The sequence below is a fragment of the Lagopus leucura genome, unplaced genomic scaffold (assembly GCF_019238085.1).
Source record: "Lagopus leucura isolate 7727_CA_CO unplaced genomic scaffold, USGS_WTPT01 Super-Scaffold_797, whole genome shotgun sequence".
NCBI lineage: Eukaryota > Metazoa > Chordata > Aves > Galliformes > Phasianidae > Lagopus > Lagopus leucura.
The window spans coordinates 1,326,797-1,346,264 of record NW_024962259.1 but is presented as its reverse complement, the minus strand read 5'-3'; the positions used below and the strand labels follow the sequence as shown (position 1 = coordinate 1,346,264).

The window sequence follows — 19,468 nt, the reverse complement described above, 5'->3', positions numbered from 1 at the left end:
TTCTGGAGTTCTCAATTCCTTGCCAGGGATGGGTGAAAACCAAATCAGATTAACACCAACAAGAGCAAGCCCAGCAAGGAGCGTGTGCGTGTCACAGCCCTAGCAAAGGGCTCCCAAAGCCACTATGGTGGCAAAGGGCCGACACGGAGGTGATACCTGGGCAGCGGTGAGCAGCCTGGCACTGCACTGTGTTTCTCTTTTCCTCCCTAGGAGGGGCGAAGGCTTGTGATGGAAGCATTGGGCTAGAAGAGCATCACTGGCCACCGCTCATTTTCAACTTGGATCGCGATATCCAGGAGCACGAGCCTTTGGACGTGGCATCCAGGGAGTATCAGGCAGTGCTGCCTGCAATCAGCAGGGCTTATGCCCAGGCCCTGGAGGATATTGCAACAGACAACATCACGGTTGCAGACTACTCCAAGGACCCGGCAGCGGTGCCCTGCTGCAGCACACAGCACGAGGCCTGCCGGTGCCACACAGCCACATCTCACACAGCCTCGCTGCACCAGCGCACGGACAGAAGAGCAACACAGCTTTGTGTGTAAGCAAATCATTGCTCAAGCTGCTTCTCTTCCAATCCCGGTTTCTGTGAACGGGACTGCTGTTCATGCTGGCTGCAGGCTTGAGGTTGGCCCAGTGGGCAGGGATGGAGGCTGCAGCTCCCCGTGCTCTGCGCCTTGCACAGAGCCTTCCCTCAGCTGTGTGTGAGGGAGCAGACAGAGGGTCCCGTTTGCTGCAGCTCTATGCAGAGCAGCACTGTCCCCTGGCTGGAGCAGTCACTGCAGCACCTGGTGGCTCTGGGCTTTTTGCAGGGCTACATGTCCCTGACATCTTGCTAGATGGGATGCTTGGTGTGTCCTGCAGCTGCTGTGCATTGCATAGCGGAGGCCAGAGATTGTCTTGGGAGAAGTATCTGAGTCCTGATATTTTGAAAGGCTTTGTGTAAACAGGTGTGCAATGCAGAACTGGAGGAACTGCTCCCTGTCAACTGTGTATATGCATCTTCTAGGGAGCTCAGAGAGAGGGTCCCAAGGTGTCCAGGCAGCCCAGTGCTGCAGGCAGACTCAGCTCCTACCAACCCCGATGCGATGCTGCAGGGCTGGGCGAGGCTCTTGTGGGACATTTGTGGGCACATGCAAAAGCCTGAGGAGCTGCAGAGGCAAAACTGAAGTTGCAACTGAAACTCAGAAACCACCAGGATTTCCCAGCAACTGAGTGAGGGTTTTCTGAAACACATTTGGACTCCAAATTGCGCACCCAGGTCTTTCTTTGGACAAGCCGTAAGTGGCTTGTCCCAAGCAAAGCAAGGTGTTACACCAGCCACTGGGAGTTGTAATTACGGGCAGCACTGCTGAAATTAGAGGGGCTGCCCAACCGTTTGCAATTAGCACTGGCCCACAGCCTCCCACAGCAGCACAGTGTGGCTTTGGCTGGGCTGGGTCCGGATGGTGCCGGAGCCACCAACCTCTCAGCAGAGCCCCAAACCCACTTGCTAAAGCTTAATCAAGACTGACATCTTTAGGGCCCCACAAAGAACAGCAGGAGCACGGGCAGCGAGCTGCCAGGGACGGACTGTGACTTTATTCTGTCTTTAGCTGTAGCAAATCGCATCTTTTCTTGTGTCACTGCAAAAATACTTTGCTTGGGTAAAATAGTATGTACTGTACAAAGACATAAGTTTAATATATCTTCCTATAAGTACATTTATACACATACAACAGCATAAATTAGAAACGGGTAAAACAGGTATATAAAATCCTGGTTACATACAGATCTGATTAAATTAGCATTTACAATGTGGTTCTAACATATGGTTTGTTAAATATAGCAACGTGCATACAGTACATGGACACCCCACCCAGACAAGGATTAAAAACAAGGGGTGAGCAGGACCAGCTATTCACTCACACGTACTCTGGCTAAAAGCAGTGGCCCACCTTGGATTTTTTAGTCTTCTTGAAGACTCACAAATCTGTTCTTCGAGATTCCTGGCTGCTCCAAAGCACTTCCCAGCAGCTGTCCTGCACACGGATGTTTGCTTCCATCATGACCTCTTCGCTTTGCCCGACTGACCTCCACGGCACAAGCTTATCTACCAAAATCAAAACAGAACAGCCTTACTTTTCCCAGCAACAGGGTGTGTTTCAAATTGGTTTTACGTACATGGGAGGAGAAGGGGAGGGATGTCCTGCAGTGTTTTACTTTCCATTCAAAGGCAGATTTGTTAGAGGTTTATTTATTTACTCCCCCCCCCCCCCAAATTTAAAGCCTTGGGAACTGGAACCAGCTGCCTTGGTGCTGTGTCCTTCCTGGGGTGGGCATGGCACTGAGTGCAGCCCTGCTTGCAGGACTGGGGTCACTCTGGGTGAGCTGTGTTTGCCCCACCAGCTCCCCTAGAAGTTCAGCTTTGGCACAGTAGGAGAATGGAACGCAGTGTGCATCGCTGGGGACTGCAGATGGAACCCAGATTGAATTATAGAATTAGAGGATGATTGACTCATTAAGATTGAAAAGGAGCACTAAGATCCCCAAGCCCAACCTGCTCCCACTGTGCCCACTGACCACATCCCTCAGTGCCACATCTGCACTGTTCTAGAACCCCTGCAGGGATGGGGACTCCCCCATCTCCCTGGGCAGCTGGGCCAACGTCTGACTGCGCTTTCAGATAAGAAGTTGTTCCTAATATCCAACCTGAACAAGGCAAGGCAAAACCAATCCTAAGTATCGCCAAAAGCATTTAGTCATAAAGCAGCCAGAGAGAGGAAAGTGGGAGCAGCAAAGACTCTGAAACACTTCACATGAGCTACTGATGTATGAACACATGCCACATGCACCATCTGGCTTCATTCTTACTGAATCCTATGGAATTTCTTATGTGGAACCTCACAGCCCTACCCTGTGGTGCCTGCTGAGGCTGAGCAGCCAGCTGTGAACACACACCAACGTTTCTGACACTGCTAGAAGCTTCAGTGACACCAATGAACCTGCAGAGAGGTGGCAACTGCTTGGTGAGAATGGCAGGGACCATCCCAACTGCCTGCAGCCACAGCTGGGCTCTTCTTCCCACGATGCCGTCCAATTGCTCAGTTCAGGGTGCAGTGCTGCTTCCTTGAGCCCATCTGAGGCACAGCATCTTCTCTTCACCTTCTCCTTCAGCCTGCTGTCCATCTCAATAATGCCAGAGTACCTTCTGCAGAAGATCACAGTTACTCCAGAGCCCCTAGGAGACCTGAGAGCATTTAATCCAGCCCATGAGTGTAAGCAAGACACATAATTGAACTTGCTTAACCTCTTGCTACAGGATACTTCAGCAGGGCTGGCATCATCAACAGCAATAGCCACATTCATTCTTATTGAGGTGTTTTTACAAGCCCTCCTTGTGCTTCTCTCTTCTCTGACCTGTCCCTCCTTCCATTTAATGAAGAAGCAGTTTTCTACCATCAGCCACAGATTGTGCATTAGACCGAAGCTGTATTTCCTTGTTATTAACAGCTGAGCCTCTGAAGTCTTGCTCACCAGCACTTGAGGTCAGGGGAAGGCAAACCATTTCAAAATGGAGAGGATCCGCTGGGTCTCAGCACTGCTGTTCCTCCTCAGAAGTACGTCTGAGTTCAAAGCCGTGCTCGTGGGCTGTGGGTAAATATTCCATTTTGTCACAAGTTTTGAGGTTTTTAAATGTCTTTTTGTTGCACATTGGAAAACAAACAAAACCCTTCCCATGTTTCCGCAAAACAGAACGCTGTCAAAACATTTTTGTTGGATAAGGTCAGTTTTCTTCTCCCTCCTTCTCTGCACAGAAGTGACCGATCCCTGAAACCCCTCTTGGACGAGTCACCAAACTGCTCAGCGCTGAGAAAACAGCGAAGCTGAGTGAAATTCAGAACATCAAAACATCCCAACCAAGTTTCCCTATGCAGCACACAGCGGGAGCCAGCGCCAGCGAGCAGAGCAGATGCAAAACACATCACCGTCAGCAAGGGAGGGCAAAGCTGAAGTCCTGACTGTACACACTTTATCTGGAAGCTCCAATTGCTAAGCTGCTGTATCAGGGAGCGTTTCTGGAAAGCTCCTTCCCTCTCACACCACCTCCTCCCTAATGTTACACATGTAAGTTGCTCCGTCAGGTTAATTACAGCACAGGATTTTGACAGATCAAAGTCCATTTAATAAAACCCCTGCCTGTACAGCAGGGGTTTGGGGCTGGTTTTTACAGCACAGTCCCAGCAGGCAGGCTCATTCAGGAGCAGCGTGGTTCCTGCTTGCTGGCATTTGCATGGCCCCAAACCACATGCTCAAAGAGCAGGTTCGTCAGAAGGAAGCAAAGGACTTCTCTCTGGCTGTGCTGCTCCTCAGACATTCCTTGCAGCTGCTCTGCGGCCCAAAGGCTTTGACCAGATGGGAGACACTGAAATGTCCTCCTTAGGGGATGGAGAGGGACAAATAGAAACTCTCGTGCTCTGTCTCCAACAAGCTGTGGCACAGGTAAAGAGAATCGGTCTGAGATTTATGTGACTTGAAGAGCTGCGTTTAGGCAGAGTTTCAAAGGGAGGCACGAATTAGTCATCTTTTATATAAATAACTCTTTGCATCACTTAATTTGAAAGTGCCTTACAGAGGAGGTCAGCCCCAGCATATGGAACAAATCCTGGGATCCCAATGAAATTTTTGCTTCCTCCTTCTTCAGGCAAATCTCCAACAGCAGGATATGTGAAAGTGGAGTAAGGAATTCCAAAGTCTGCCAAGTCTACAGCTTGAAATCCATTACAATATTCTGCTGTATTAATGCATTACTATCATGAAGATGCTGCTGATTACAGCCAGATCACAGCAGTGTAAGCAATATCTGTCCAATTAGGGGTCAAGCATTTAACACAGTAAATGCTTATATAACAGGAAGAAGAGTGGGAGAGACACTGCCAGGCTTAAGTTAGATTTTATAAAGCCAGTATGTTCTTCCAACAGTAACTGAGAAAGTGCCACTTAAAAAAACAAAACAATGGCTTAAAAATCTGTTTTGCTTTGTTTCTTTTTCTGGAAATGAGATATTTCCAGAGGGCTGATGAGGTTCAGGTATGTTCCAGTTGTTTTCCATAAGCTAATACAACTGATTGAAAATCCAACAGGGAAAACTAAGTTTTTATTTCTGAATGATGGCATTGTTCAAATTAAAGCTATTCCTGATAATACTAGAAATCTGAGCAAGGCACAAAGGTCAGGTCTGGATCTGAACTCTGTTCTGCATCTGAACTTCATTCTGCTCATTTGTTCAGGTCTCTCTCTAACTATCAGGCTGATCATCCTTGCCCCATCCCAGCTGCCATGTAGTAGGGGTGTGATGTTCCTGGCACTCTCCCTATACCTGAATTAGTTATTCAAAGCTTCACAGCTAACTGGGACAAGGTCAGGGCAACAGAATTTCTTCTGTCAGAGGTTAATACTTTCTTCTTAGCATTGGGGTTGAATTGCTGTTTTAGGGGTCCTGAATGCTCACAGGAGGGAACTCATTCTCATCGTCGAGACACACTGGTCCAGTTGCAAACTCATGCTCTGGGATAACCTCTCCTCGCAGGGCACCACCATCCTCCGAATAACCTGCAGAAGTGGAAATGCAAAGCACTGCTGATAAATGGGTGCTATGAGGCTGGAAACAAACAGCTGCAACGCTGTTATCATTGTTTTAACACATCCTGATTCCTCTGGCATTTGGCAGAGCACTTGGGGGCAGCAGAAGGGAAAGGTATCACAATCAACACTACCTATCAGGAGTGGACTGCAGCTGCCTGGCAATGGGCAGAGAGCAGAAAATAACTGACCCATTCCCAATCGAATGAACTGGGTGAGCTGCAGAAGGCCCTGCTGCCCCAGTGTGCCTTGCACATGGACTGTTTATGGTTAGAGTGAACATCTGATTGTTCAGAGACTTCCCACTTTGCTACAGGGGTTGTCTTGCTTTCTTTGCTCCAAGAAAGGGCGGGTGTGGTGCTTACCTGGCATGGTTGAAGTTGAAGGCACTGTACTTTGTCTGGCTACAGTTGCTGCATAAGATTGAGGTAATGGAGTCTGAAGGTCATTTTCTTTGTTCTCCTCCATTTTTCCTGAGCCGAGCAGACTGATTGTACAGGAGCAAAAGAGGGAAGAAGAGTTAGTTCTGATCCCATTCATTCCTCCCCCAGCACTAGCTGAGACACACATTTGCACTCGTGTCTCCTTGAGGCACATCACCCAACTGAAGAGCTGGAAGGTGCCCAGGGTAATGCCAAGTAGGGACTGGAACTAGATGGCCTGTAAAGGTGCCTTCTATCCCAAACCATCCTACAGTTCTATGATTTGTAACACTGCATCGAAACTTTGACTGCAGCCCTAACAGCGCTGCAGAAGAGGAGATCATTGTGCTCTCCAAATGAAGCAGGGGGATGCAGAAGATAGGGAAAGCAGTACTTCAGCTAGAGGACAATGCTGGCATGAGAATAGAAGGGAACAGATTGACCACAAAAGCTTTAGGTTACAAAGGCAAACAGTGTTTCTAATCATGGAGGGGGCTCTAAAGGGCTTCCAACAGGAGTGGACTAGATGGGAAAAGCAGTGCTGGCTAGTTTCGGACGGAGCCTGAGCGGAGATATAGTATGATGTAATGTAACTCATGACCCAAGGGCCCTTTTCAGTCCTCTGATGCTAAAAGAGGAACCCACATACAACGCAGGGCTGCCAGCTCCGGACAGCCACAGCACAATGGGAGCACGGGAGGGGGGTCAGCAGTGTCTGAAGGAGTTGGGAGGCCGGCGGCCGGAGCACGCTGGACAGCGCAGCTTTGAAGCGCTTTTGTTTTGCGGCTTTTAAAAATCTGTTGGCATTTTCCTGGCTGCCAGCCACGTCCTGGCTTCCAGCGCATGTTACATCGCACCCCACCCCAAAGGCTTCACATCTGGAGCCAAGCAGCCCAGATGCGGGGTTACGTGCTTAATCAAATTGGCATACAAACGGAACGGCAGCACGGAAGGCTCTGCTGAGGCGCTGCGTGCCTGCAGGCGTGCGTGTGTGTGAGGTTTTGTTGACGGAAGCTCCCAGAGCTGCTCCACACGATCGCAGCCCCACAATTGGCTCTGAGAACCCGCTGATGCCTGGGAGAGGTGCTGTGCTCTCTGCCACCCTCGGGTCTGATGGAGGCATCTCCTCAAGCCCACCTCTGCCATCTAGGCTACGTCCCGCAGCTGCCTGAGATGTGCCTGCTTTCTTCTGCACGTTGCCCCACGTCCCTGCCGCTGACGCAGTCTTCACGGATGTCTGCTAGATCAAGCAGCTAAAATCACAACTCAGTTCCAATGTTCTTGCTCCTACAATTCCATGTTGTGCTTGCAGGTAAAATTTCCCTTTCCTAGTTTTTAAGGATCAGCATTTATCTCAAATGTGTAGGGAACATCAATGCGCTGGAGGGGCATTTACCTGTGTTTCTGAATTAGGACGCACTCTCCCCCATCTTGTGGGTCCAAGTTGTAGATATAGAGATGTCCATCAGATGTAGTCACCAGCAGTCGGGGCAGCTTCTGAATCCTAAGGAGAAAAGCATCACGAGTTCAAACACAACAGCTGCATGCACACACTGGCAGCAAACATAGCCTGTGTGCTCTGCAGGGTGCAAGGTGACAGGCACAGCAGTGGACGTAAGCATCCATAGCTGTGTCTGCCTGAAGGCTGGTGTGGCAGTGGGACACAGATGTCAGTACGTACGTGGAGAGGGCACAGATGTTCCTTTGTCCAGAGATGTTGAGGCGGACAGTGGCAAAGGCTCGATCTTGGTTCATCATGCCCGACACCTGGGCAGGGAGGTAGTTGGTGGCAGCCTGGAACATTTTTCCCATATACCCACTCCAGGTTGGTGGCTCTTCTGGCCGGCTGAGGGGAGACAAACAGGGCTGTACAGGCAGATGTTCAAAATGGACACTCCTGGAGCAGGTTAGCTCAGGTTACTCCCTCACCTGTCAGTGAGATGCTCCAGTTTAAAGATGTGCACTGTCTCTGTGTTACTCGAAGCACATAGGAACTGGGAATCCATGCTGAACACCAGAGAGCTGATATTCACATACCTAGGGCCAAGCACAGACCATTCACTACTTGGCACCCCACTGCATGGGAACTGCAAGGTATTGCTCACAGAAGACAGTGAGAGAGAAGACCCAGCCCACCCCTGCCATCAAGACTTGGGCTCTGTGCAAGTGGCTTAGCAGTTTCAAAACACCTCCTTTGAGAAGAATTAGGATGATAGCTCTGAAGACTTCATTATTTCAAGTAAGAAACAAAAAATGGACAGAGAAGATGGACTGAATCCACCTCTGTTCTCTGTGATTGCTCTGTTCTGTGACACACTGAATGGAATTGCTAAGCTTGCTGAAGGCAGCTGGGTGCAGCTCGGCTGTCTGGCACAATGACATTTCTATCTGATATGCTCACTCTTGTTTTCTTTCTGCAAAAGATGCCAAAGCTGCCAGGATCTGACGGTGCTCTGTCCCTGTGTTTACATTTCTGCTCCAGGAGCCCTCTGTGTACTTGTCACTGATAGAAGCATGAACTGACCTTTTCATCCCTCGACGGAATTCATAGAGCTTTTGCCCACCAGGAATGGAAAATACACGAATGACTGTGCCCTGCAAAAAATGCAGATGGGAAGATCACACAGGAGCAGGGCAAAGAGCACAAGACCTGACACACCAAGGAAACTCAGAACGTGTAGAGGCTCTGTTTGGGTCAATATGCCGGCCCCCTGTAAGTCAGTTACCTGAGTGCCCCTTCCTGGGAAGCTGTGTTTAAAAAGGGGCCACCCCAACATCCCCCTGTCCCTCCATTCCATGCTCCAAGGCTGGCTGTGCTCCTCTGCCAGCCACGGGCTGGCAGTGGCAAGAAGGTTGCTCCCAGCAGTACTCACTCACTTTTTCAGAAGCACTCGCCAGCTTCGACCCGGTGGAGTTGAAGGTTAGGGCAGCCAGAGGCCCATCGTGGGCAGCAATCGTGCAGGCTGGTTTCTGTAGGACAGAGGGTGATGTGAGAGTAAAGAGACACACTGCTTCTCAAACTGCGTAAGCACAGGGCGTTCTTGCCTCATGCCCTAGGCAGAACTGCCCATGTGTATTCAAGGGACTGTACTGCACTTCTGGTATCCCTCCAACAGTCCCTGCCCTGCCTCAAGCTCACTCTCCACCTGCTACAGGCACTGTGCTTATCAAAAGCTCCTCCTGGACACAGATGTCCTCAGCTCCTTGCCCCTCAAGCAGGCTGCAGGCTCGCAGCCGTGCCTCCAAAGCCTGGCATTTCTTTGTGCCTTGGCTCTACACACTCTGGCTGTACAGCAGATACTGCTGTGGCCCCACTGCCTGTGGGGAGCCCTGGCTTCTGCTAGCATTTCCCCACAGCAGCAGTGTGTTTTCCCCATATGTGCTCTGCTCTCCTCTGCTGTAGATCTTCAGCTCCTGCTGCATGTACAGAGCAGCAGCCTTATGTAATCCAAAGCCCTGGCATAAACCGCAGGTAAGCACAACCCTGCTCCTAACCAGGGGCAAATTTCCTGAGGAGGATGTGAGCACCTCGTCCTCCACACGGCTCGGGGTTCAGCATCCCTTGCAGCCTGTGGCACGGCAAAGCAGCTGCCCACATCCTACGCCTGGAGCAGCTCCAAGCTCTATGAGCCACCCAGCTCACATCACTCCTCCTGGCGTGAGGCTGAAGCTTGCTGAGCCCTGTCTGTGCCAACCTCGAGCATGGGTCACTATCCAGTACTGGGAAATGGATGTTCTGATCTCAAAGAGGCTGTCTGCTTTGTGCGATGTCCAGGCAAAGGGGATAGGGAATGTGCCTGCCCCAGGCAAATATTCCTTGCAGCGCAGCAGAGTGCATTTATTCATCTTTCCCCAAGGCCCTGTTGGCTCTGCTGTGGTTCTGTTTGTTTTCAGTCCCTGCCGGTATCCAAATGGGCGAGCTTCACACTTACCAAAGTATTTCCGTCGTAAAGTGCGATCTCTCCGCTGGTTGCGCTGCCGGGATAAGCCAAGTAGGAGTTGGCGTGGTTGATCGAGAGAGCGCACAGACCTGGCAGGGCAAGAAGGACACAGCTGAGGTTGTTTGCTGGTGGAGCAAAGAAAGCAGAAACGTGGCCATGGACACCGCAGGGGTTCGGGTGCTGTCACATTTTGGGATGGTGTCCGGTACCGGGTGTGCGCCAGCTGGATGCTGGCAACGCCTCAGCCGTGGGGACACCTGCTGGTACGGGACAGTATGGCTCCTGCACCCCGCCACGGCCTCCCCAAACCCTGACCTGAGAGAGCCCCTGTCCTGCTGAAGCTCTTCCCTTCTTCTCCTTAATCACCTCCTTTGAGAAGGCGAGAATGTAGGGACCAAAGGACCGTTGGTCTCAGGGCCAACAGGGCTCCTGTCCCGGCATATCTGGACAACTGCAGATGTAAGGAGGGCTAAGAGCACAGCTGGAGCTCTGAGCTGCAGCCATGGGGCTGGGCACTGCCACTTCCTTCCCTGATAGGAAAAGGGAAGCAGAGGGAGATAAAGCAAATGCCACAGTTGTGCAGGGAGGTTCTGGAAGATGAGGAACTTGAGCTGAGCTGAATTTTACCCACACAAGGATTTCTTCCCTTTAACAAGCATCTGTTTTTACGCCAACATGAGAATAAAGTCTCCCAAACATCCCCTTTCAAGTGAGCAGGAATTGCAGGAAACAACAGGGATGGATGAGTGTGTGTGTAGGGCTGACCATCCGCCTGTCCCCCCGGTGACCCAGGAACGGAGCACCTCTTCCTGCCTCTCATTTCTGCTGCTGGCTGAGGATCATCGCAATGGATCATGTCACACATAGCAATGGATCTCACTTGCTTCCTGCCCCGTGTCTGCGTGCTCCCAGTCATCCCAGCACTCAGCTGGGGGCTCAGCACGACCCCAGCTTCCTGGCTGCCACCCAGGGGTCCCACGTCCCCCACGTGGGGAGGAAGCTGCAGGGTTAAAGGCTGCAGGGCTGTGCTCCTCACTGCCCAAACAGGACACACGCACACAGGCACAAATGCACACGGACACGCGCACGGACATTGCAAGCTGTCATGTCAGGACACTGCTCTGGCCCCGGCCCAGCAGTAGGGAAGAATCAGCTGAAGATCTTGTTTTAGGTCATTGTTTATAACTAAACAAAGAGACCGCAGCACAGCCAGGAGCTTCAGGATGGGCCAGAGGCCCCTGAGGTCCACTCCCTATCAATGAGAAGCATTTACATCGTGCCAAGGACTGTGTGCGCTGCAGGGAAGTGGAGCAGAGGCAGCAGAGGTGATGGCACCCAAGAAGGGCAGGCTAGGGGAACGCAGACAGCTCTGAGACTGCTGAAAAGAGCAATTGTGTGTCTGAGGAGGGTCTTCCTCAGCCCAGACAGCACCGGGGGTCGGTGTAACTCCTTCTAGTGAGGGCCTAGGCAAGGCTGCAGCTCAACAAAGCAAGCTCTGAGCTGGCCGGTGTGAGTCACCCTCTTCCTCTGCTATGCGCCTGTCTGGGAGAAGCAAATGGGAAACCAGGCCAGGGGAAAACACAGATGTGTGTGTACTGAGCTGACCTCAGGGATGTACAAAGAACACAGAGCACAAGCCATATGGCAGCCTTTGAAAATGCTCTTCTGGTCCTGGCACCTGGCAGCCTAGCAAGGGTCAGTGGGCATGGCTCAGTACAGCATCTCTGTAGCTGCCACATCACAGGGGGCTTCCTCTGGTAGCGTGGAGAAATACCTACAGCATGGGAGAAACTTGGTTTTGCTGCCAGGGCACCAAGTCCAGTGGGGTCTCAGAGTTCAAGGGAATCACCTCAAGTACTTTCCAAAGCTGCAGTTTCCTCAGATCAGCCCTCACAGTGTCTACATGTCTGCATGTGTCTGCATGTCTACAAGCACAACAACCCCAGTGCATATCCTGCCTCTGATACGAGTCACCACACAGCCTCCCTGGGGCTCTCCTGCCCTCCCTGGAGCAGTTTGGTCTGGGACTCCCAGAGGACATAAGCCACCAGTGCTCTCCTGAACAGCAAGCATGCTGATGGTGACAGATAGCCCTGCTCTGCAGAGCCGTGCTTCCCAGGGGCTTTGCTTCATGCACGAGCAATCAGCCTGGCTCGTGTGCTTGCCTGGAGCTGAAAGCTCACGACTAAGCAGTGTGGTTTCCTCTCAGGAGAGAAATTCACTCCTTATTTGAGCATGCATGAAAAACAACAGACTCGCCCACCCCGGGCATTTTCCTCTCCTGCATGGAGGAGGCTGGCCAGACATTACCGAGCGGCAGCCCGCGGCGCGTGCGATCATCCTGGAAAGGCTGCGCACATCGCCCCGCAGGAAGCATCGCTTCTCCTGGCATGTGTGTGCGAGGGGAGCCCGAGGTCACTGCACTTCCCTCAGCCGTGTGACAGCAGCATGGGCTGCTCGACCTGCAGTCCCTCCTGTGCAGCCCAAGCTGAAGGAAAGCGATGGGCTGGGAGCTGAGTCCTGCACAGCACCAGGCAGCGATCCTGCAGGGACTGCCCCATGGGTGTGCAGCAGATCCCCAGATCCCTGCTCTGAAAAGGAGCAGTAGGCTGGGCCTGCATTGGCCTCCTGGACACGCTGTCTTTGGGGTCAGGCTTGGGAGCCAAGCAGATGCCAGGGGACAAAGGGAGCACACGTGTCACAGCACTTGTCACTCCGCTCATTTCAATGACAGCTGCTGTGGTGAAAGGGTTTTAGAAAATTAAGCCTGCATGAAGTCCTACGATCCGCAGCAGCCCAGTCCTGTCCCAGTGACTGCTGATTGCTGTTGCTTTTAAACCGTGACCTGATCAGAACAGCTCTAGGCCCGGAATATCCCCTTCCTGCATGCTGCTGCTGGGCTTTCTCAGGAAGGTTTTAAACTTTAATTATATTTGCAGTATTTAGTATGTTTAATCTACGCAAGGAAGCCATCTGTTAAGGCCTGAAGTAGGTCAGGGGAGAAGCCAGAACAGCATCCCTTGAAAGCCCAGAAGCCAGGCATGAGCACATCAATAACTTCACAACCAACCGCCCTTGGAAGGCTGCTGCGGTCTGCGACCGGGATGTCACAGCTCCATCCGGCAGCGCTGCCGCGGGCGCTCAGCCAGGCTTCCCTGCTCACTGCTAAAAACTCCTCCTCTCCATCAGCAGGATTCACCCCACACTGCAGGGAAAATCTGTTGCGCAGCCACCTGCCCTGCCCTGCGGTTTCTCCTGCGTGTGGAACAATACCAGGTGGCAGCCCAAGCTGGGGGAACTCCCTGGCAGGGCTGGCTCAGAGGCAAGGTGGAATCAGCACTGTGCCTGGCTGTGTTTTCTGTCCCAGGTGCTCTGTGCAACAGTGCTCGCTCTGGAAGCTGCTCTGAGCAGCTAATTGATCACAGGAGCCGCCTGCCTGGCGGAGCAGCGTGCCTGTGGTGTGAAGCAGGTCTGCAGGGATTGCCAAGGTGTGCCTGCCTCCACAGCTGACTCACGCTGGCAGCAGGGAAGCAGGGCCCCTTTGTCCTGAGGGAAAGCACTGTGGGACTCTGACACAGGGCACGCTGAAGGCAGGGGTTGGGAGCCCCACAGGGAGAACACGCAGTTGCCCTGTATATGGAGGGGAGTTTGAAGTCCTGGCCTGCCTTACAGCTTTGGTCTTGTAACAGGGAACAAAGCTGTGCTCCAGCAAGCCGTGAGCTGCATGGGTATCCCTTCCAGGATGGGAAGGGACTGAACTTAACTCGAACCGTGCTGCTGTCTTTGAAGCATTTACTCAGGACAGAGCAGGGTTTCTTCTCTCATCAGCCTGACTGACTGCCTCCATACATTTCTGGTTCCCCAATGCTGAATTAATCATGCTGCTAAGAATACACACACCACAGGCTGGTTTGAATTCTAAAGCAAATACTGTGGCTATGGAAAGCTCCTGCAGAGCTCACCTCTCCCTTACACACAGATTCCTTTGCTTACCTGTTGTATTTGGGGGAGTATCCAGGATAGTCTTCAAGAGCTTCATGTCCTTTATGTTATGGATGTAAATTGACTCCTCCAGGCAAACAACCAGCCTCTGCAAGGACACAGGTACAGAGCCTCACCAGCACTGCTCCCATACTTGGCACATTCAAATATTGCTGCTGGAAAAACTCAGCAGGGATTTTGCTGTAATGCTGCAGAAAAATGACCTCTTCTGCATCTACATCCCCTCCCACTGGACACCCTTTGATTTCGGATGGCTCTGCTTCTGAGAATTGACTGCATCTGGTTTTGCCTTAGAAAGCACATAAAACATGGTAACAACATCTCTGTTACTCTACAAACTGATCTTCCACATCCCTAGCCCTAAGAACACAAAGACAGACCTTGGTTATACCCTTGCCATGGGTCTTGGTTAGCATCTATTTCTACCCTAACTTCTCTTTGCAGTTCTTCTCACAGCAAACTACTGTGATCATGAACACCAGGGAACAGAGAAGCTGCTAGTCCTGCTTGTTAGCCTGCCTGCAGATGGGATTTCCTGCCCTTGCCCTGACTTTTTCCCAAATTGGAAGCAAGCAATTACGTGGTGGGACTCCCACTACTGCTAAAGCTAATGTGTCAGCATAAGCAGGCAAGACTGTGCTTCATGTGCCCAAAGTTGTGAGGCAGAATTGCTTAAAACTGGGCTAGGAACAGTTTGTTCAGGGATAGTCACAGAGGTTGGTGCTTCACACCTAGTGTTTGCACCATCTTGGCAGACAGGCAGGGTATTTCCAAGCTTATATGCTTGCACCTCTTCTGTTGAACTCATCAGCAACAAACACCCACCCAGCAGGAGGCAGCTGTGGAGTGAGGAGCTGCCAAACCACAGGCAGGAAAGGCAGAAAGGAAAAAGGAAGCCTAATATTGTCACTTTAGCACTGGGCCATCATTTCTGTGATTGCTTCACTCTGTGTCTCAGCATGGTCCAGATCTCTATGAGTTTCTGCAGAGGCATTTTACATAGAGGCTTTTTGGGGACCAGGCTTTGGATTTGACTGGAGGGCTGTGCTTTCTGACCCTGGGTATGCACAGCTCCACCTACATTAGTGCCATGTGTCCAGAAGCTCTGAAAACATCCCAATAAAAGTGTGAGGCCAGACTGTGCCCAAGCTCCTATAGCTGAAGCACCCAAATCCATGGACAGGATGTACAGAGCCTCCACCTCCTTAGAAATGAGGCCACTTATTTAGTATCTAAATGTGGAGTTTAGTTACTAACTTGAAAACACCCACATTAGAAAATCTTTGCCTTGCTCCACCATTACTCTCAGATCAAACTCCTTCCCACTTCTATTCCTGCTAACCACAGCATCTGGGGCTGTGTCACAGCCATTTTGCATTTCCAGGAAGACTTTGCCTTTTCTACAGTAACAGCCATCAACTTGCTAGCAGGGACTGTCAGAGTCATATTTATACAGCTGATTTCAGCAAAGCCACCACGTACTTTCCCAGAACTGCAGAATGCACCGCTGTTGATGTACAGGTGAAGGGAAATACTCCAGATGATAGTAAAGCAGCAAGCCAGAGCTGTAGCAAGACATGCTGGTGCTGATGGGGACAAAATCCAGGAAAGCACAAGAGGGGTGGTGGGAGGTGAAGAGGTAAAAGAAGCCTGGGTAAGCTCAGTGAGAGCTGGAGAGGGCTGGTTCTCTGCCTCCTGTGCAGCCCCAGCTGACATCAGTGCAAAACCTGCTGAGATGAGGAATGAGTTTTATCCTCACTGTGCAAAGAGCCTCGCAGAAGGCGCCTGGTGCTGCAATTGCTGCACACCATTCAAGGCACTGCATCTCACGTTTCTCTTCAGAACTGAAGTCTGACGCAAACCGAGTGGGGTGGCTGAGTTGTATGTCGAGGACTTCAGATGTGTTGGATGTGGATACAGTCAGAAAAAAACTATCCAATGTCTCAAAAAAAATCAGCAGGGTTTTAGCACAGTGACTGAGAATCCAAGGAGACTGCAGGGGAGATTCTGACTGGTCTCACAGTACAGCCTTACTCTCTGCTCTGAGACACACCGTGACCTAGGTTAATGTGTATGTGAGTTATAATGGAGCCTGAAACAAAGAATTCCAGTGGATCAGCAACATCCAAGGGGCTCTCTTGTTTGCACAAGGATTTTTCACAGACAGATCAAGTCAAAACACGCGCTGTTTGAGTTCGGTTCCTGTTTTATTTACTACCATTTTCCTGTGTTAACAGCTTATATGAGGTTTGGCCTTATATAGATTTTTAACATCATCTTCATGCAGTCACTGGAGCAGCACACGGGAAATATCCTCGACTTACTTTACTCACATACTTGTTTCCTAGAAATGCTAAGCAGAACCTCCCAGTTTCTTTTTATACATACACATCTATCTGCAATTCAAAGGAAGTTCTTATTTTGCTGGTTTCATCGTAAGCTTAAGTGAAAAAAATCCATTTAGGACAGATTTAATTGTAGTACAGGAACTTCTGGTCAAATACAGCCTTACTGGAAAGTCAACCCTGCATTTCCTTATGGGAGAGCCTTACTGCAGGTCCCACTGTTGCTAAGTGAGGAGAAGCTGATTACATACAATTACCCAGACTGCTTATTTCTTCATCGTCAAATGTCTTTAGCTTCTTATGGAACATACTTTGAAAATAATTATGGATAAAAGAAAGATGATTTTAAATCTTCCAACAGGGCTCAGAGCTGCATAAGGCTACATCAGTTCAGAGGCTAACAGTCTAAAAGCCTCCTTCCAAATGGCCTGAATGTTTTCTACTCCTTTAAAAATAAAACACAGTCCCTAGCAGTACTTGAGAAGCAGCCTTTTGCCTCCATCATGGGGTTCACATTACTCCTGGCTTTTGTTACAAACTCTGACAGTCTCATCTGCATAAAGATGGCAAAGGTGGTCCTGGATTCAGGATGTGGAATCCAGGGGAGGGAGAAAGATGAAGAAAAGGTGTTTGTTTGATTTTTTATTTTGTGCAGAACTGCATGCTGAGTAGGCCAGAAGGCAAACAACAACAAGCCTTTGTGTAACTGCTAAGAAAACAAGGACTCTGAAGTGGTTATGGCAGATGATACCCACAGCCACCCTCCTCCTTTCTCAAAGGTAACCAGGACTGAGGTGGAGCTGGTAGAAGAGAACATGGACCTATCCCTCCAAACCCTCTGCAGAAACACTGTACAAACCCAGGCTGCTGCTACTCTGCTGAACAGCAGGGTGCCAGATGGACTCTGGTCTGTGTAGAGTCAGCACCAGTAAAGAGCCAGAGTGGGACAACTCTGGCTAACCCATTTCCCCAGCTCCTTACCTGACGATTCAGCCGGATAGACAGGATGTTACTGGAATAGCTATAGTTGCAGATCTCTGTCCCTTTCTTGAAGTGGTAGACATTCATTTGCTGTGGCTTGGCATGACTGACCACAACCACAAGGCTGCTGGAGAACAGACGCTCCACGATGTAAACATCTGGGATTTCATCTGGGCACAGAAGGAAAGCAAGACAGTCTTTAGCTTGGTTTATGGTTGGTTTGTTTGCAGTGACAAGTGAAGCTCAATTCGGGAAGAAATGGGGTTAGGCTCAGGGCTAAGAAGTTCAACATCAGCTTCTATTAAAAATTCCTCATAGCAGGCACAAAGCAGGAAGGGCTTAATGAACCCTCTCCTGAAGGCAGAATGCTGTCATGCCCTCCTGGGCAGAGCCCTCCAGCTGTAAGCAATCTTTGGGGTGGGAAATAAAAAAGGAAGAGCTCATTCCTATGAAAGGAAATGAGAGCCAGTTTGGTCAGGGACCTTTCTAGAGGCAGTGAGTGAATGGCCAGGACTTACCAAGGTAAGGCATAGCTGTGTGTAACTCACTGTCCATTCTGCATGGTGTCTGATTTCTCCTAGCCTTCTTGGGACATGGGAATGCTGACATATTTACTCTTCCCATTGCTGAGGTGAACAGTGGTGTAGTATGTCTTGCAGTGACCGTGTTTGGGCTCTTACGTTGGAAAGGCACCATTACAATGACACTTTTGGACATTTACTTAAATAACTAGGAACTGTGACTGATAGTGGCTCAGGAGTTTTTCCACAGCTGCAGTTGGCTTTAAAAGCTGCCACGCACAGGGCATTAACCAGAGCTGTTTCTGTCCTGATAAGTGAGCAGCAGAAATAGATGCCATTGCTGCGAGACCAGTAAGAAGAATCACTCCCTCAAAACAAACCAGATTGCAGTAACATAGCTAAAGCCTGTGCCAACACTCAGGGAGTGGAGACTTACTGCTTTCGTGGACCTGGTCCAGTTGCTCCACGGAACTTAAGGAGAAAAGCCTGTATCCAGTTGTGGTTCCAATTGCAAGGGAGCTGCAAAGATAAGACAAAAGCCCACTGGTTTAGATCCAGTAGTGCATTTACAGCAAGGAGTCCCTGCAGATAAAAGGAATGGGTAATTTCATCATACGGCACTCTGAGAAGGCACAGCGTCCTCTCAGCCAGCTACATACAACAAAGCCAAGCATCCTGCTTTCCATCTGAGGATGCTGCAGCCCGCAAAGCATCCATGTGCAACAGTGTCACCCATGGGATTCTGTGGCTGCTGGGAGGACAGTCACCTCTCTGCCTGCAGACAGGGCCCACAGGACACACCTGCTGCATTACACAGGGGCTTTCTGAACCCAGGAGTGGCTCTGCCTGTGCTGAGGGTTGCAGGCACACAGCACAACTGTGCCAAGGGCTGGCTCTGCTCAGACACCAAGCATTAATATCCCGGCCTTCAGCGAGCAGCTGCACGGAATCCCCGTGCTGGCAGCTGCGGGCTCACGTCAGCAGCACTGCGCTGCTCTTTGTTTGGGCACGGGACGCTAACAGCACCTCCACGGGAACGTCTGCAAACCTGACTGGAGCTTCCAGCCCAGCGATGCTCGCTGTGCCACCGGGAACGGCTCTCAGCGCTGGGCTGCGGAGGGGCAGGCCGCAATTCAGAGCCGGGGGAAGCTCTGTTCTCTCTCCCTTCCCCCATTTCCCCCCCCCCCCCGGGCCGATCTCGATCTCCCCTCCGCCCCGCTTACGTGCAGTCCTGGTTGTAAGAGAAGCAGCTGAGCGCCGCCGGCCCCCCCGGGGCTTCGGCTGCGGCCTCCATGGAGCGGGCGCGGCGGCTCGGCCCGCTCCGGCCCCCGCCGCGCCGCCGCCTCCCCCGCGCCGGCCCCGGTTCCGCGGTGCTGGCGGTTCGAGGCGGTGCCGCTTCCCATTGGTCCGCGGTCTTACCGAGGAACCGCCCTATCGGTTGATTGGCTTGGATTTAGACCTATCGCAGTTGGGAAGAGGGGGAGGCTCCGCCCACAGGAGGAGAAGGGCCGGCTGCTATTGGCTGGCGGAGGGAACGGCCGTGCGTGACCACGCGGTGGTGTTATGGTTGCATCAGACGGGGCCCGGCCGCTGCCGGGGGGGCGCAGCTGGAGGAGCTGCGCCGCTGCCGTCCG

General features: G+C 51.2%; 2 protein-coding genes across 9 annotated transcripts in view; one reads left to right on the top strand and one right to left on the bottom strand.

Annotated features, from left to right (window-relative positions):
- The window catches only part of ARSG (arylsulfatase G), a 39,472-nt gene extending 37,802 nt beyond the window's left edge, over nucleotides 1–1,670 (top strand). For all 5 annotated transcript variants that reach the window (XM_042865210.1, XM_042865215.1, XM_042865211.1 and 2 more), the window contains one exon: nucleotides 211–1,670. In XM_042865210.1, the coding sequence (XP_042721144.1) occupies nucleotides 211–545 (335 nt within the window). In that variant the 3' untranslated portion in view covers nucleotides 546–1,670. The remainder of the gene's footprint in view (nucleotides 1–210) is intronic.
- WIPI1 (WD repeat domain, phosphoinositide interacting 1) lies at nucleotides 1,560–19,144 on the bottom strand. 4 transcript variants are annotated; one of them, XR_006177772.1, is made up of 13 exons: nucleotides 19,058–19,144; nucleotides 18,271–18,353; nucleotides 17,314–17,483; nucleotides 13,979–14,075; nucleotides 9,977–10,074; nucleotides 8,922–9,014; nucleotides 8,569–8,639; nucleotides 7,974–8,081; nucleotides 7,726–7,890; nucleotides 7,441–7,548; nucleotides 5,988–6,109; nucleotides 5,360–5,592; nucleotides 1,560–2,092 (listed from the first exon to the last, which is right to left on the bottom strand). XR_006177772.1 is itself a non-coding variant. In XM_042865218.1 (13 exons), the coding sequence occupies exons 1-12, from the start codon at nucleotides 19,126–19,128 to the stop codon at nucleotides 5,471–5,473; spliced, it is 1,308 nt and encodes a 435-aa protein (XP_042721152.1). In that variant the 5' UTR covers nucleotides 19,129–19,144; the 3' UTR covers nucleotides 1,560–2,092; nucleotides 5,443–5,470. The 4 variants fall into 4 exon arrangements, 3 of the variants coding, with proteins under 3 accessions (XP_042721152.1, XP_042721151.1, XP_042721153.1); XM_042865218.1 differs by having other exon boundaries at nucleotides 5,443–5,592; XM_042865217.1 differs by having other exon boundaries at nucleotides 5,492–5,592.
- Between the last annotated feature and the right edge of the window lie 324 nt (nucleotides 19,145–19,468).

What these genes read in the sequence shown, in the direction of transcription:
- WIPI1 (XM_042865217.1), bottom strand. Translation starts at nt 19,128, where the DNA reads ATGGAGGCCGCAGCCGAAGCCCCGGGGGGGCCGGCGGCGCTCAGCTGC. An exon ending in CTGGAGCATCTCACTGACAG is followed by an intron (nt 7,891 to 7,973) that starts GTGAGGGAGTAA and finishes GTCTCCCCTCAG; the next exon opens with CCGGCCAGAAGAGCCACCAA. An exon ending in ATGAGAATGAGTTCCCTCCT is followed by an intron (nt 2,093 to 5,491) that starts GTGAGCATTCAG and finishes TGATTTTGGTAG; the next exon opens with ATAAGCTTGTGCCGTGGAGG.